Consider the following 14,889-nt stretch of genomic DNA (forward strand, 5'->3'; position numbering starts at 1 on the left):
TTTTTTTCAGAGCTAAATATTGTAAAAATGATCATTTATTAATAAGGAAGGGGAGACCCAATGACTCTCGATTTTGGAAATCAATTATGGCCACCATTCTAGAAGTTATGGATAATGTTAAAATTTTGGTGAGAGGTGGGAGCTCTTTTTTTTTGTTCGACAGGTGGCTGTCATCAGACTCGTTATCTGTAAGCATATAGGATATTTTGAACAAGAAGTTGTGTATTAAGGATTGCTGGCTAAATAATAATTGGAACTCTGATTTAGTACTGGAATTGGTTGCTGCCGATAAAATAAGAGAAATTTTGCACCAGGTGCCGGCGGGTAATAGTGGGCAGGATATTTTGTTCTGGAAGCCTGCCCCCGATGATAATTTTTCTACAAAAAACGTCTTGAGAGACAGTGAGGAGCAGAAGTGACAATTTTGTGTGGAATGAATGGTTTTGACATTCTTTATTGTCCAGAAGAATCTCAATGTGTTTATGGAGAGCCTGGTTTAGATGTTTGGCTGTAGATGATAGAATTCAGGCCAAAGGAATATCGATGACTTCGGCTTGTAATTGTTGTATTCAGAGAAGTCAGGAAAACATTGATCATATTCTTTCTTTAGGTAAGGTGGTTTCAGAGGTTTGACCTAGTGTGGCGTTGGGGATTCATTTCCAAAATCCCTTCCTTAGAAAAACAAAATGGCAAATTGGTTCCACTATACTCAAAAATTGTCTATTAAAGGTATTTTAATTGGGCTGATTCCATGTTTGATTACGTGGTATCTTTGGAATCGAAGATGTAAAGTGAGAATAGAAGGAGTTTATCCAAGTGCAGATTATATGGAGAAGTGTTCGATTTTAGGTTAATTTTATTGCTGAGAGCACCAATTCTTTTCAAAAATTGAAGAAGTCGAACATTAAGATTTTCAATAAGTTTCAAATTAAGCATCAGGGAGTTTGCGAAAGGCTTGTGAAAATTATTTCGTGGGTTAAACTTCCAGTAGAATAGATAAAACTTAATTGTGATGAGAGTTGTATGGGCAATCTGGGTACTTTAGGAGGTGGATGAATTATTTGGGATTGTCATGGCATGGTAAAAACAGTTTTTTCAAGTTATTTTGGTAACAGTACGAATAATAGTGCGGAATTGAAAGCAATTAGGGAAGGAATTCGTTTGTGCAAACGTTTGCATTATTTTAATGTGATTATTGAAAGTGACTTGCGAATTGTAGTTGATTGGTTTCAGAAAGGTAGATGTACTTTGAAGTATCTTTGGAAATTTTGGGAGGAGCTCGTGGTGGAGCTAGAAGGAGTGAACGTCATGATGATACATCAATATAGGGAAGGCAATAGTGTGACTGATTTTTTTGTTAAAAAAGGAAAAATGGGAAACAATGTAATTTACGAAAAATAACATCTTCTACCACGTTATCTGGAAGGTATTCTTCAGATGGATAGGTGGGGTAGCATTTCCGTTTGTCGTTAGTTCAACTATGGAGTTTCGTTTGGTGTATTTTTGTTTTGAGTTTGATTGTATTTATGTTTTTATCTTCTTTATTAGTTATGTTTAGTTTTGTTGTCCTAATTTGGTTGGTTGCTAGTGTTGGCTTGGAAGGGTTTTTCTGTACTCTCCCTTTTGTTTTATCTTGTAATCACGGTATTCTTCCGCAAAAAATGAGGGTATATTAATAAATAAATGAAGGTACTGCCCTCTTTTAGTGAAAAAAAAAAAAAAGTACAAACAACAAATTTTAAAATGTAAATAATTATTTTAAATGGACTAATATCATTATTAAAACTTTTAAAAATGAAAAATGAAAATAAAATCAATCATGTGAAATTCATAAAATCTAATTTTCAATTTTTATGAAAAAAACTAAAAATTAACAACAAACATTTTATAAAAAAAAAAATCCAAGTAAAAAAACACCAAATAGCGCACACAGAAGACGCAACAGTCCAACGTTCACCCATTATTGACCAAAAATAAAGTTAAAAAATACATGAAAATGTAGCCATTCCTTGTGTCTTCTTCCCCACGCCATGGTAGATGCCAAAGACCCAGAAAGGCATGAGCAAAGGGTAAAACCCAAAAGCAGTGGGGGTGGCCGGTGGGGCCGTGTTGTTGAAAGCCGAACAAGGCAAACCCAAGTTCTCATCTGCTGCAAAACAGAGCAAGGTATAAAAATCCCTCTACCTTGTTTAAATACAAGCAATTAATCTCTTTCATAATCAGTACAAAAGGGGACCAGTAGTGAGGCAGAAGAGGGTACATACCGTAGTGGGTAGTGGGCACTAGCTTGAGATGATTACAGAGGCTGCTGGTTCAGAGGGTACTGCTTCTTCTGCACAGCCCCTGATACTGGTAGAGGATGGTAGCGGCAATGGAAGAGAATCATACTCAAAAGACGGGAGTTGGAAGAACTACTGGAAGAAAGTTCTTGTGGAGGCGAAGCGGCAGGTGCTGTTCTCGTTGCCCATGATCCTTACCAATGTTTCCTATTACGCCATTCTCCTTGTCTCCGTCATGTTCGCCGGCCACCTTGGCAACCTTCAGCTCGCCGGCGCCACCCTCGCCAACTCTTGGGCTACCGTTACCGGCTTTGCTTTAATGGTAATTCTCTCTCTCTCTCTCTCCCTCTCTCTCTCTCTCCGATAAACCTTTGTGAACAGTTTTTCTTTCGAAACACTAATGTGATGATGTGTTTGGTAAGAAAGAAAAAACGGGGAAAGAAACTATGCAAAGAGATAAAAGGAAAAAAAATTATACTTTCCTTTTTCTCTCATTGTTTGGTGGAACAGAAGGAAATGAAAAAAGTTGTCGAAAATTTTACTTATGTGAATTGCTGCTCGTCCTAAGATTGAATAGAGAATGAGTGATTTATATAGATGGGTCTGAAATTGATGAAGTTTTTTGAATGAAGTAGGTGCTCTATGTATATCAAACCTAAAGGAAGCAATTCAATTGATCATTTAAATTGAGTTCATAGTTTATGCCTCTTTTTTACTTGTCTTCCTCATATTTTTGGAGGAAGCATTGAGAAATTTTATTTTCGTTTGTTCTCTTTCCTTCCTTAGCCCTTTAACCTACTGAGCAGGAAGGGAAGGGGGGCGGGGGTGGGAGCTCACACTCACCTTAATGATCATTTATTTTATAGCCATGTGAAAAATTTCAATGCATATATATAATTATTTTATCATGTATTTGGTGCATGGAAGGGTGAGAAGGAACCATACATGGCAAGACATAGTGTCCCGTGCTACTATTCTACAGATAAGGTTTATGAAATGCTTGGTTTTCATAGGCTGTCCAATACCTGTCTATCTTCAATAAACAAAAGTTAACGTGTTTATGCTATGTTTCAATTGACGCTTGTCCTTTCCTTTTAGTCTTGGGACACCCTATTCTATATCTTTCATAGAATAATTTTATCCCATAGACATGGCATAAGGTATTAGGTCAAGAGATAATAAATATTATTAGTGCTTATGCTCCTCAAGTAAGCTTAGTAGAAAATCTTAAGAGATAATTTTGGGAAGATATGGATAGTATTATACAAGAGATACCAGGGATTGATAAAATATTCATAGGAAGAGATTTGAATGGACATGTTGGAAGAGATAATAAAGGTTATGAGAGGATACATAGAAAATATGGATATAGAAATGAAAATGAGTCTCGGGAGATGATCTTAGACTTAGATATGTCATATGATTTTATTAGAATAAATGTTTGCTTTAAGAAGAGAAGAGAATACTTAATAACCTTTTAAAGTGGACAAAATAGAAGTCAATTAGATTTTTTTTTTTTTTTAATTAAGAGAGTAGATCGTTTATAATTCTAGGATTCTAAAGTTATCCTAGGTGAAAGCCTAACCACACAAAATAGAGTCTTAGTGTTAGATATATGTATTGAAAAATGGAAGAAAGAAGGTAAAATTTACCAGTATAAGAGAACTATGTGGTGGAACTTAAAAAAACAAAATATAATAAAATTTAAAGATAAAATGATCAAAGATGAGCATTAGACTATAAAGGATGGAATAGATACAAATACTTTTTGAAATAAATAAGCTAAGTCTATTAAAAAGATAGCAAAAGAGATTTTAGGTGAATCAAGGGTAAGATTCTTGAATAATAAAGAAAGTTAGTAGTAGGATAAGATGTTCAAAATTTTGTAAAAACAAAAAGAATTTGGTATAAAACGTGGCAAAAATGTAGAAACATGGATAACTTTGAAAAGTAAAAAAAAGACGAGAAAAGGTGCAAAAAAGGTCGTTAGTAAAGCTAAATATAGATAATTTAATGGTTTGTATGATAGATTAGATACAAAAGAAGGGAAAAGAGATATATTTAAATTTGTTAAAGTTAGAGAAATGAGGAGTAAGGATTTAGGAAATGTAAAATGTATAAAAAGTGAGGATGATATTGTCTTGGTTAAGGACGAAGACATAAAAGATAGATGACGAAGTTATTTTCGTAAGCTATTTAATGAAAACCAAATAGAAGACTTAAATTTAGAATTTACAAATGTGGAAAATATTAAAAATTTGAGATTTATTCGTAATATTAGAGTAAACAAAGTTAAGTTTGCACTAAAAAAAATGAAAAATAGAAAAGCTATAGGACCGGATAACATCTCAATTGAAGTTCGAAATTCTTAGGTGATAATGGAATTATATGGTTAATTAATTTATTTAACACAATTATAAAAACTAAGAAAATGTCAGATGAATGGAGGAAAAATACTTTAATTCCTACGTACAAAAATAAATGAGATATTCAAAATTGTAATAACTATTGTGGAATTAAACTTATGAGTTATACAATGAAACTGTGGGAAATAATAGTTGAACAAAGATTAAGGTTTGAAACGAAAGTCTCAAAAAATCAATTAGGTTTTATGCTTTGGAGATCTACCATAAAAACTATATATCTTTTAAAAAGATTAATGGAAAAGTTTAAGAAAAAAAAGAGGAACTTGCATATGGTATTTATTGACTTAGAGAAAACATATGATAAGGTATCTGGGGAAGTTCTATGGTGGGTTTTAGAAAAAAAAAGAAAAAAAAAAAAAGGTGCATGTAGTAGGTATACTAATGTCATTAAGGATAAGTACGATGGAATAATGATTACTGTAAGGACTATAGATGGAGAAACTAGAAAATTTTCAATCACTATAGGTGTACATTAAGGATATGCTTTGAGTCCTTATCTTTTTGTTTTAGTGATAGACTAACTAACCAAAAGCATTCAAAATGAGGTTCCATAGTATATGTTGTTTGTAGATGATATTGTATTGATTGATGAAATTAGGGACATAGTAGAGGTTAAGTTAGAATTATGGAGAGAAGTTTTGGAATCTAGAGACTTTATGCTAACTAGAAATAAGCCAAAATATATGAAATGTAATTTCAGTAAAAGTAGGAGGAATATTGGAGACAAAGTTAAGTTTGATGATGAAAAAATAAATAACACTTGTAGATTTCGATACCTTGGATCTTTTATGCAAGCTGAAGGAGAACTTGAAGATGATGTAATGCATAAAGTTAAAGCAGGTTGGGTAAAATAAAGAAGTACTTTGAGTGTGCTTTGTGATCGTAGAGTACCCTTAAAATTAAAAGGGAAGTTTTATAGGACGGCTATGAGACCAATTATGCTATATGGATCTGAATGTTGGGCGACGAAGAAACAGAATATCCAAAAGGTAAAAGTTTCTAAGATGATAATTCTTAGATGGATGAGTGGTATAATACTGAAAGATAATTTAAAGAATGGACATATTCTTCGTAAGTTAGGTGTAGCTCCTGTAGAAGATAAGATAAGAGAGGGACGACTTAGATAGTTTGGACACTTGCAATGTAGGCCACATAGTGCGCCAGTGAGGAAGAGTGAATTAGTTACTGTGGGGGAGAGTAGAAGGGGTAGGGGTATATCTAAAATACTTGGAATGAGATAATAAGGATTTAATAGCTCTGAATTTGTGAAAAGAAATGGTCTATAATTGCATAAATTGGCGGAAAGGAATTCATATAGCCAGCTCCACCTAGTGGGACTTAAAGCTTGGTTTTGTTGTTGTTGTTGTAGACATGGCATAAGGTGTATGTACATGATATATTATCTTTTGCACATATAAGGAAACCAAATATGAGATGAAGGGTAGGATAACAGATCATATCCTACTCTTCTTTTCTTGCCAAACAATGGGACCAGAATTGTCCACAATTATGTGTTAATCTCCAGCATCCAGTATTCATTAATGTGAGGGAGTTTTAGCTCCCACCCAGAGGAGAATGATAAAAATGAAAAGAACCAAGCAGTCAAAAGGAAGAAAACTACCTAAGTCGTGTTTGGGACCTCAAATTGGTTCCTCGTGAATAGGAATAGGAGTGCTGGAATGGAAAGTACTGCAGTTGGAGTTGGAGATATTGATAGGAATGACAATCTGTCTCTGTCAGGCTTGCCACTTCATGTTACTAAAAATGCAAATGGAAGATTGGAGACTTAGTCGGTGGGTTGGGTTGGGTTGGGTAGGATGGGAATGAGAATGATTGGATTGAGACTTCTAATATTGTGTTGCCTCCCCTGATTCACTTAGATATATAACTAGTACTTGAAAGAAATATTAATGAGTCATATATTCAGCATATATATGCATAGGATTTAGTTAGAGAATTAGTGTTTTGGTGATCCCTTATCAAGCATTTTCCTTGATTAGCAATGATGGGTTTCATGTTGGAAGTGACTTCTAAGGAGAACTTTCGTTTTATGTGAGGCTTTTAGGGGCAAATTTATTTTATTTTAATTTTCTAGGTTTCTGCACTGCACTATATTTAGGACTCATGTACTGTAATAAAAGCTATGGCTTATTATCTTCTACATTTTGCACCTTAAGCAGTCAACACTGCATCTACATTTTATGGTAGTGGTTTTAATTTGAAGCTGATGGGCACTGCTCTTCCCCACACAGCCCTGTTGCACGCACACATTTTTTTGAGGGATTTTTAAATTTGCATGCAAGATTTTACAATATATTCTTGTGTATAATTTTGCACTTAATTGTCCCCATGTCCCAAGTTGATCTCAAATTTTTCGAAAGGTACTCAATTTTCTATATTTTCACTTATGGGCTTTCTAAACCTAATTAATGCTCCTCCTTTTTCATAATATCCTTCTAATTTTTTTCCCCCTCCTTTTAGATTGGCCTAAGTGGGGCACTTGAGACTCTTTGTGGGCAAGGATTTGGTGCACAGTTATATGGGATGCTGGGAATTCATCTGCAGGCATCTTGCATCATATCGTTCTTTTTCTCCATCATTATATCAATCTTATGGTATTTTTCAGAACCTGTACTGATCTTACTGCATCAAGATCGCCACATCTCAAAAACAGCTGCTCTCTTCATGAAGTATCTTATACCAGGATTATTTGCATTTGGCTTCCTCAATAACATCTTGAGGTTTCTTCAAACGCAATCTGTGGTTATTCCTCTTGTTGTGTGCTCAATGCTCCCATTGATCGTCCATTTGGGCATTGCATATGCATTGGTTCATTGGACACCTCTCGGTTATGAGGGAGCTCCATTAGCAGCCTCAATTTCATTGTGGATATCATTCCTCATGTTGGCCACATATGTTCTTTGTTCCAAGAAATTTGAGCACACCTGGAAAGGATTTTCATTGGGTTCACTTTATTATGTTTTTATGAACTTGAAACTAGCCGTGCCCTCTGCAGCAATGGTGTGGTAAGTGAAGTTTACATCATTTCTTACCTAGTTTGTTATTTAAAACCACAAAATCACATGTAACTTCTTTCAGCTATCACCAGTATTCCCTCTTTCAGCTATTACTAATATTAAATATAAAATTTCTATCTGGCTGCCTCATTCTGGTGCAGCTATAAATCAAAGAAGAAATTGCATTCTCAATCACATTTAAGAAAATCAGCATTATAGTCTTAGACCCCAAAAAAAAAAAAAAGACAAGGAGGGCTTTTGAACATGATTTGTCGAGCCAATCTTGCAATGAACCTTAAATGGCTGACTTGTATAGTTGTACTATTAATAATTGCATGCCCGAATCAATTTTACGCTTTACCATTTTGGTTCATGTTTTTCAGTCTGGAGTACTGGGCTTTTGAGGTTCTGGTGATACTAGCTGGATTGATGCCAAACTCTGAAAATACTACTTCCTTGATTGCGATGTGGTGAGTTCCACTCCTTCGGCTTTGGTTTTAGCTATTCTAAATTTATGTTTGGTGGTCTAAATTTTTTCCCTGGTGGTGGTTACATCTTCAGCGTGAGTACGGAAGCAATCGCATACATGATTACTTATGGTCTGAGTGCCGCTGCTAGGTTAGTTGCTAAAGTTACTTCTTTCACTAGCATTGTACCACTTCTGTTCCTCTGTTTTTTTTTTTCTCTCCATATTGTTCAAAATATAAAGAAAGGAATGCTTACTTAAACAGCACGAGGGTTTCCAATGAATTGGGAGCTGGCCATCCAGACCGAGCTAAGAATGCTATGGCTGTGACTCTCAAGCTATCCTTCCTTCTTGCTCTTGCAGTTGTATTGGCCCTTGTCTTTGGTCATAATATATGGGCTGGCTTCTTCAGTGATAGCGCGGTTATAATTAAGTCTTTCGCTTCAATGACACCTTTTCTTGCAGTCTCTATAATATTTGATTCTGTTCAAGGTGTATTATCAGGTTAGAATCATATAATGATGAGTAGTTCTGTTTACATTTTTTATGGGTCTTAGTCTTATTCTTTTTTTTCTTTTTTTTTTTTTTTCTCTTGGCTGACAATTATATTAACAATTTGACAACTGTAGGAGTGGCCAGAGGATGTGGTTGGCAGCACTTGGCTGCCTATGCTAATTTGGCAACCTTCTATTTCATTGGCATGCCGATTGCATGCGTTCTTGCATTTAAGTTGAAATTATATGCTAAGGTAATATAAACAGTAACTTAGGTTGGTTGGTTTAGATACATACCTACATGCATACTAACATCCTTTTTATCTTTTTTGCTTCATGTTGGTGCAGGGTCTGTGGATTGGCTTAATATGTGGTCTATCATGCCAATCTGGGACCTTACTGTTTATTACACTGCGCACCAGATGGGCTGAGGTGGGGCTATCTGTAAACAATGACAAGGAAATTCCAATTTCAGTTTAAGTTCATGTTGATAAATAGATCACAACGAAAATGCCCGGACAAAAGACAGGTTCTAAGAAGAAACATATGCATTTTGTAGCCTGAGATGAGAGATATGGTAGTCGCCTAGTAACAAGAAAAGCTTTTGTCATCAAATTGAATCTTTCTATTCGAGCAAACATCATAAACTTCTTTTTCATCACATGAAAAGATTATTGATCCCTTGCCTCTTGGCTTGACATTTTCTTCGAGGCTAGAAAACAACTGTACAATATAGTTGTGAAAAACGAATTTGCACAGTGAAATATTTTTGTATGTAGCATCAAACATATAATGCGGTAATCAATAATAAATATATAAAATAATCCACAACCACAATAAGTATATAAAAGCATTAATAATACAAGGAATTATGTGGTTCGACAATGCCTACATCCACGAAAGCAAATGACAAAATTCACTATCTTGTTCAAAGGACATGAATAATGTACAATTTACAACCATTCTCTCAACCTTCTACAAATACATCTGATATGACATAATGTTGAGAATTCAACTTTTGAGTTTGTCCCATATTGGAAAAAAATGAGTGGATGATGGGTGCTTATATAAATGGTTGGATTTAAAATCTAATAGGCTTAAATTTTTGAGTTAAGTTGGTGCTCACACATGTGTATCAAACACACCTATGGACTCCTTCGTTGCTAACCGACAATTCATAACTTTGAATGAGGGAGTGTGTGACCGAAAACTAAGATGGATTTAAATAAGGTCAAGACGTGAGAGGTAGGATTGGTGTAAAGGCCCACATGAATTATAATCCGAGACACGTAAGACGTAGTGGTAAGGCTCACTTGGGCAAACTATTGGAGAATTAGTCTCATGAGGGAAAAGATGACTTCCATTCAAGGGGGAGCAGTTGATACTTACAAGTGGGGGGAGCTTCCGTTCAAGGGGAAGCAGTTGGAACTCATAAGTAAATTAGAGATTGTTGAGAATTTCACTTTTGAGTTTGTCTCATATTGGAAAAAAGTGAGTGGATGATGGGTTTTATATACATGGTTGGGTCCATATCCCAATAGGCTTAAACTTTTGGATCAAGTTGGTATTCACTCATGTGTATCAAACACACATATGGACTACTTTGGTGTAACACATATAAATAGAGTTTCAAAGGTTTTCCCACCAAACCCCAACCATATTAATGTTTCCTTTTCAAAAATTGAAATTTGCGCTGGGTATTCCAAGTTAAACCGTCGACGGTTTGGGCCAAATCGTCGACGATTTAAGACATAATGAAATATTGCTCCAAACCATCAACGGTTGCTTGATTTCCTTCATACTTTCTCTTCATGTATGTTTTCCATTCAGTATGTGAGCCACATTTCACAATAGTTGTAGACATCCCAATTTATCTAACGACCTATATAACAAAATTTATTTCATAAAGTGAAAAAAAAATACAAAGAAATAAATTTGTACATTGGAAATAAAAAAAAAAAAATCAGAACAAGGAAAAAATAAAAAGAGGTGGGCCAACATCTTCAAGTTCCAAAATTCAAACCTACAAAGAAAAAAATCAAGAAATTAAACATGGGTGAAAAATGTGCAAAAATCAGAATTAGTGGTGATTGATGAAATTAAGTGTTGATTGATTAAATCAACATAAAGTTGGTTGAATTTAAAACCTATAAATAGAGGCTTTTGAAAGTGAGAAGGGGACATTCATGGAGAGAGACAAGCGTAGAGAGAAATCATATAGGCATAGAGAGAAATCGTATAGGCAATTGTGAGAGTACTAATCAAGAGTGAGATATAGAGCTCGAAAATTGGAGATAATGTGAAGAGGAATTCAAAAAACTGCTGAAGAAATTCAAGAGGTCAGGGGCAATTGCAAAGTTGAAGGAATCGAAGGTTTGAATTGTAGAAAAGAGGAATTTAGGAAGCTGCTAAAGGAAATTCAAGCAAAAGCCAGAGAAGAATTGAGGGTTGGCAAGAAGACTGAAGGAGTTAAAGACTAAAGTTTATTACATTTTCATTTTTGTGATTAATTTTACAAATTCAATGAATTGGAATGCAAAGATTTTGATATGAAATTAGCATGTTATTCTGACCCGTTGACCTGACCCATTGAATTGGGTCCAACCCTTTGGACTAGGTTCGACTTGTTGACCCATAACCCATGACCCATTAGTTGGATCTAACGAGTAAGTTCAAGACCCAGGTCCAATTTGGACATGGGTCCACAGACCAATTACCCATGATAGCCAGTCCAATATCCAAGCTGAACTAGGTCTGGCCCAATTATCTAGTTAAGACCAACACTAGAAACCAGGACCCAAAGCCAAATCACAACCCATTAGGCTCAATCCCAATCATGGCTAATTAGGCCCAATCATAATCAAGGCCTATGGCCTATTAAACTTAGCCTAGTTTTTTGTCAGCCCAATATTCTTAACCCAGTTACTCAAGTCCACAAAACTAACTTGGGCTTAGCCCAGTTGAATCTTAACTCAAGCCCATAATCAATTCTAACTTAGGTTAAGTTAACTCAATGAGCCTATTTGAATTATAGGAAAGTGGTAGAAAATTCAGAGGAAAAGAAAACATTCAAAAGGGGGGAAACACTTTTTCATGCAAATTAGAAAGTAAAGAGAGATGACTATCATTCAGATGAAACATTCCATGTCTAATCTATTCTCTCTTCTGAAGATTCTCAAATAAGTCTTCATGTTCAAATCTAGCTCCTCCATGAAAAATATGGTAAACTCATACCTGCTGTTGCATACATTGATATGGGATCCCATAAGACCATGATTAATCCAAAAGTCCTACCTATGAATTGTTGGTCTTGCCATACTCAATTCTTTAGAGTTGCAAATGATCATATTTTTACTACCACTTTGATTTCCAAAAGGAAAATTGGGATTAAACTCCTTCCTAATTGCATCATTTGGACTCATATTATTGGCAGCCCACTTCCTCAAAAATATGTTTTATTAGGATGAGATGTTTATTGTCTTTCTAAATCCCTGAGAATTCTTCCCACAGGAATTCGGTGCAAAAGAGAATTCAAAGCTTTTACCTCGATAAACAAAATATATTCTATTTCCTATTCCTCATCTGATTTCCAAACCATTCAAAAACAATTGTTGAAACTATGTGCTGAAAGCCATGACCAGTTCGTCCTTGATCATCCACTCTGGAAAAACCCAGACTTTTTCATTCACATTCCTTTCAAGCTAAATGAAGATGTTAGTCCAACAAAAGCCTCCCATTTGGGAATGTCCCCATTAGATCTTAAGCTCGCAAGAGAAGAATGTCATTCTTTATTATCCCATAGGACCATCTTCCTAGGTCCTCATCTTGCTGAACAATTATTACAATTTCTTGATGATAATCTCTCTATCAAAGAAATACAACAATTTCTCGATATCATTAATTACGTCAGAGACTTTATCCCGCATGCAAGTCAATTCACCAGTGCCTTGTCATGGCTTTTGAAAAAAAGCCGCCCCCATGGGGCCCTAACCAGACATAGACTGTTAGACATCTTAAAAAGCTGCAAAGGATCCACTGCCTCTGACTATTCCATCCATAAGAAATCTTATCCTCCAGTTAGACGCTAGTGACCATTATTGGGGTGCTTTACTGCTTGAAGAAAAGGATAATAAGAGATCCTATTGTGGACACGCTAGCGGAGAATTCAAAGATTTCCAGAAACATTATCACACTGTCTTTAAAGAGATTATTGCGGTGAAAAATGGAATTCAGAAATTTGACTTTTATGTCAGATCAAAGCATTTTTACAATTGAAATAGATAATTCATCCTTTCCCAAAATGCTTGAATTCCAGAACAAGATTCTTCCTGATCCACAAATTCTCAGACTGAAAGATTGGTTTTCCAGATATGACTTCTCTGTGAAGCATATAAAAGGAAATCACAATGTTCTTACTGATATGCTTTCTCCCCCTCGGAAAACTATTCTTCTGATCTCAAGATACTAGGCCATCCCTTTGATCCTTATGGCTTCTTCTTTCTCCACAGATATCCTTCACCTTGGAGACTCCACTTAAATGACCTTCTCGTTTGAATTCCCTTCAGAGACTATGAACACAGCCCAGCTGATATCCTTTTCCTTGACCCACATACGATCTTATATAAGATTGGACATCACCTCACCTTTCCATCTTATCCCTTCTTGAATCCTTACATCATCAAATCATCATCTTTTGATACTAATGATATATGGTATATATGGTATATTTCTGTTTTGCAGGTACATGTCGTATTCATACCACTTCAAGAAGTCTACGCACACCTCCATGATCCAGCCAATCATGATTCCCTGCTTTGGACTTTCCTACAATGATTCGACCCTCTTCTCACCTGGAGAAAGAAGTTGACCACTCTTATGGGAAACCACAACGTTTGGAAGCTCGACCCACAGCTTGCATCCTTCATCCACAGTATCTTTATCCTGCATAGGCCATATTTCTACAACTCCAACAGGAATCTCCTTTGGTCCCAAAACCAGTCTTATGAGTGGGATACCCTCTATGATTTCCCCAGTTCGTGGCCAAACTACAAGCTACCATTGCTCAAATATCTCTATGAGATGAATGATTTCAAGTTCTGTTCTAAAATCTTTTATGCCATCCTTGATGTTATTCCAGCTCCTAAGCCACCGTCCTACGAAGATGTTCTACAGGACTCACGGGATCCAATGGAGACTGATGACTATCCGTTTGATCCACCAACTTACCACCATCTAATCCATGGAGAAATCACGGATAAGGATTACATCAACCTCAACCTTTCACCGTCACATCACATATACATTATGTATTATTGTCACCAAAGTCCACAACGGTGGGCCGCTTTTATGTTTGCGTGTAATGTATGGTTTTTAAAGTCAAAAGTTGTTGCATGATTAAAGGTGGTGGGTCACTTCCGCACAAATGCAACCGCCCATGTGCTGTCACCTTTTGTCGTGTCAATCGTCAATCGTTGCCAAAAAGTCTTCACCCACTTTAGTATTATGTCTCCATCTACTTTAAGTCTTTGTCCACTGTTGCTTTATGTCAAGTCAAGAGAAAATGTTGTGTTTGTGCTTCTCCCTGAAATCTCTATATAAGGGACTGCCTTCCCGTTTGTAAGGCAGAACGGATTGAGAAATGAATAACCCCTTTGTGTGTTCTTTTCCATGACCTTCTAAGTTCTCTCTTTCCCAAGGACTATTTGTCTGACAAGCTTCTAACCTCACTTCTAAGAGCTTGTAATATCTTTCATGATATTATGAGGGATGACTTTATAGTGGATACCTGTAACCTGCCGAGTCATAGTGTTGGTGCAAGACTAACTTCAGGTTTAACAAAACTGTAATGGGTACCTTTGATGTTCATGACATGGCACTGAGTATGCTCTGTGCTTACCTCTAAGGAGGATCATGCACATCAGAAAGGTTGTACGGTCCCTGAAGACCTCCTATAGTAAAACATTGGTTGAAGGACCCAAGTTCTCCCTCTGAATGTCCGTGTGGAAGGACTGTATTGGAGATGTGGTCCTTTGAGTGGTCGTGAGAGAGATGCAATCTTTCTTTGTAAATCTGGCTGAATGTCTTTTGGTAAATAATTAATATAAACTTGCCTGAGATTTTCATCATTAAACCCACCAAGAAAATAATATCGCCTGGACATTCTTTGATAATGAAAATTAAGATCTTTTCTTTTCATGGAGCAACATC

General features: G+C 35.8%; 1 protein-coding gene across 1 annotated transcript; it reads left to right on the plus strand.

Annotated features, from left to right (window-relative positions):
- The first annotated feature begins 2,055 nt into the window (after positions 1-2,055).
- Positions 2,056-9,376, plus strand: LOC131158030 (protein DETOXIFICATION 19-like). Its single transcript, XM_058112583.1, has 7 exons — positions 2,056-2,601; positions 7,187-7,731; positions 8,106-8,192; positions 8,284-8,340; positions 8,454-8,692; positions 8,818-8,936; positions 9,031-9,376. The coding sequence occupies exons 1-7, from the start codon at positions 2,293-2,295 to the stop codon at positions 9,160-9,162; spliced, it is 1,488 nt and encodes a 495-aa protein (XP_057968566.1). The 5' UTR covers positions 2,056-2,292; the 3' UTR covers positions 9,163-9,376.
- The last annotated feature ends 5,513 nt before the right edge of the window (positions 9,377-14,889 follow it).

Source organism: Malania oleifera, chromosome 1 (assembly GCF_029873635.1).
Source record: "Malania oleifera isolate guangnan ecotype guangnan chromosome 1, ASM2987363v1, whole genome shotgun sequence".
Lineage (NCBI taxonomy): Eukaryota > Viridiplantae > Streptophyta > Magnoliopsida > Santalales > Ximeniaceae > Malania > Malania oleifera.

Excerpts from the sequence above, each read along its gene's own strand:
- LOC131158030 (XM_058112583.1), top strand. The coding sequence starts at position 2,293 with ATGATTACAGAGGCTGCTGGTTCAGAGGGTACTGCTTCTTCTGCACAG. Across the intron at positions 8,193-8,283 it reads ACTTCCTTGATTGCGATGTG|CGTGAGTACGGAAGCAATCG; the intron begins GTGAGTTCCACT and ends TTACATCTTCAG. Across the intron at positions 8,693-8,817 it reads TGTTCAAGGTGTATTATCAG|GAGTGGCCAGAGGATGTGGT; the intron begins GTTAGAATCATA and ends TGACAACTGTAG.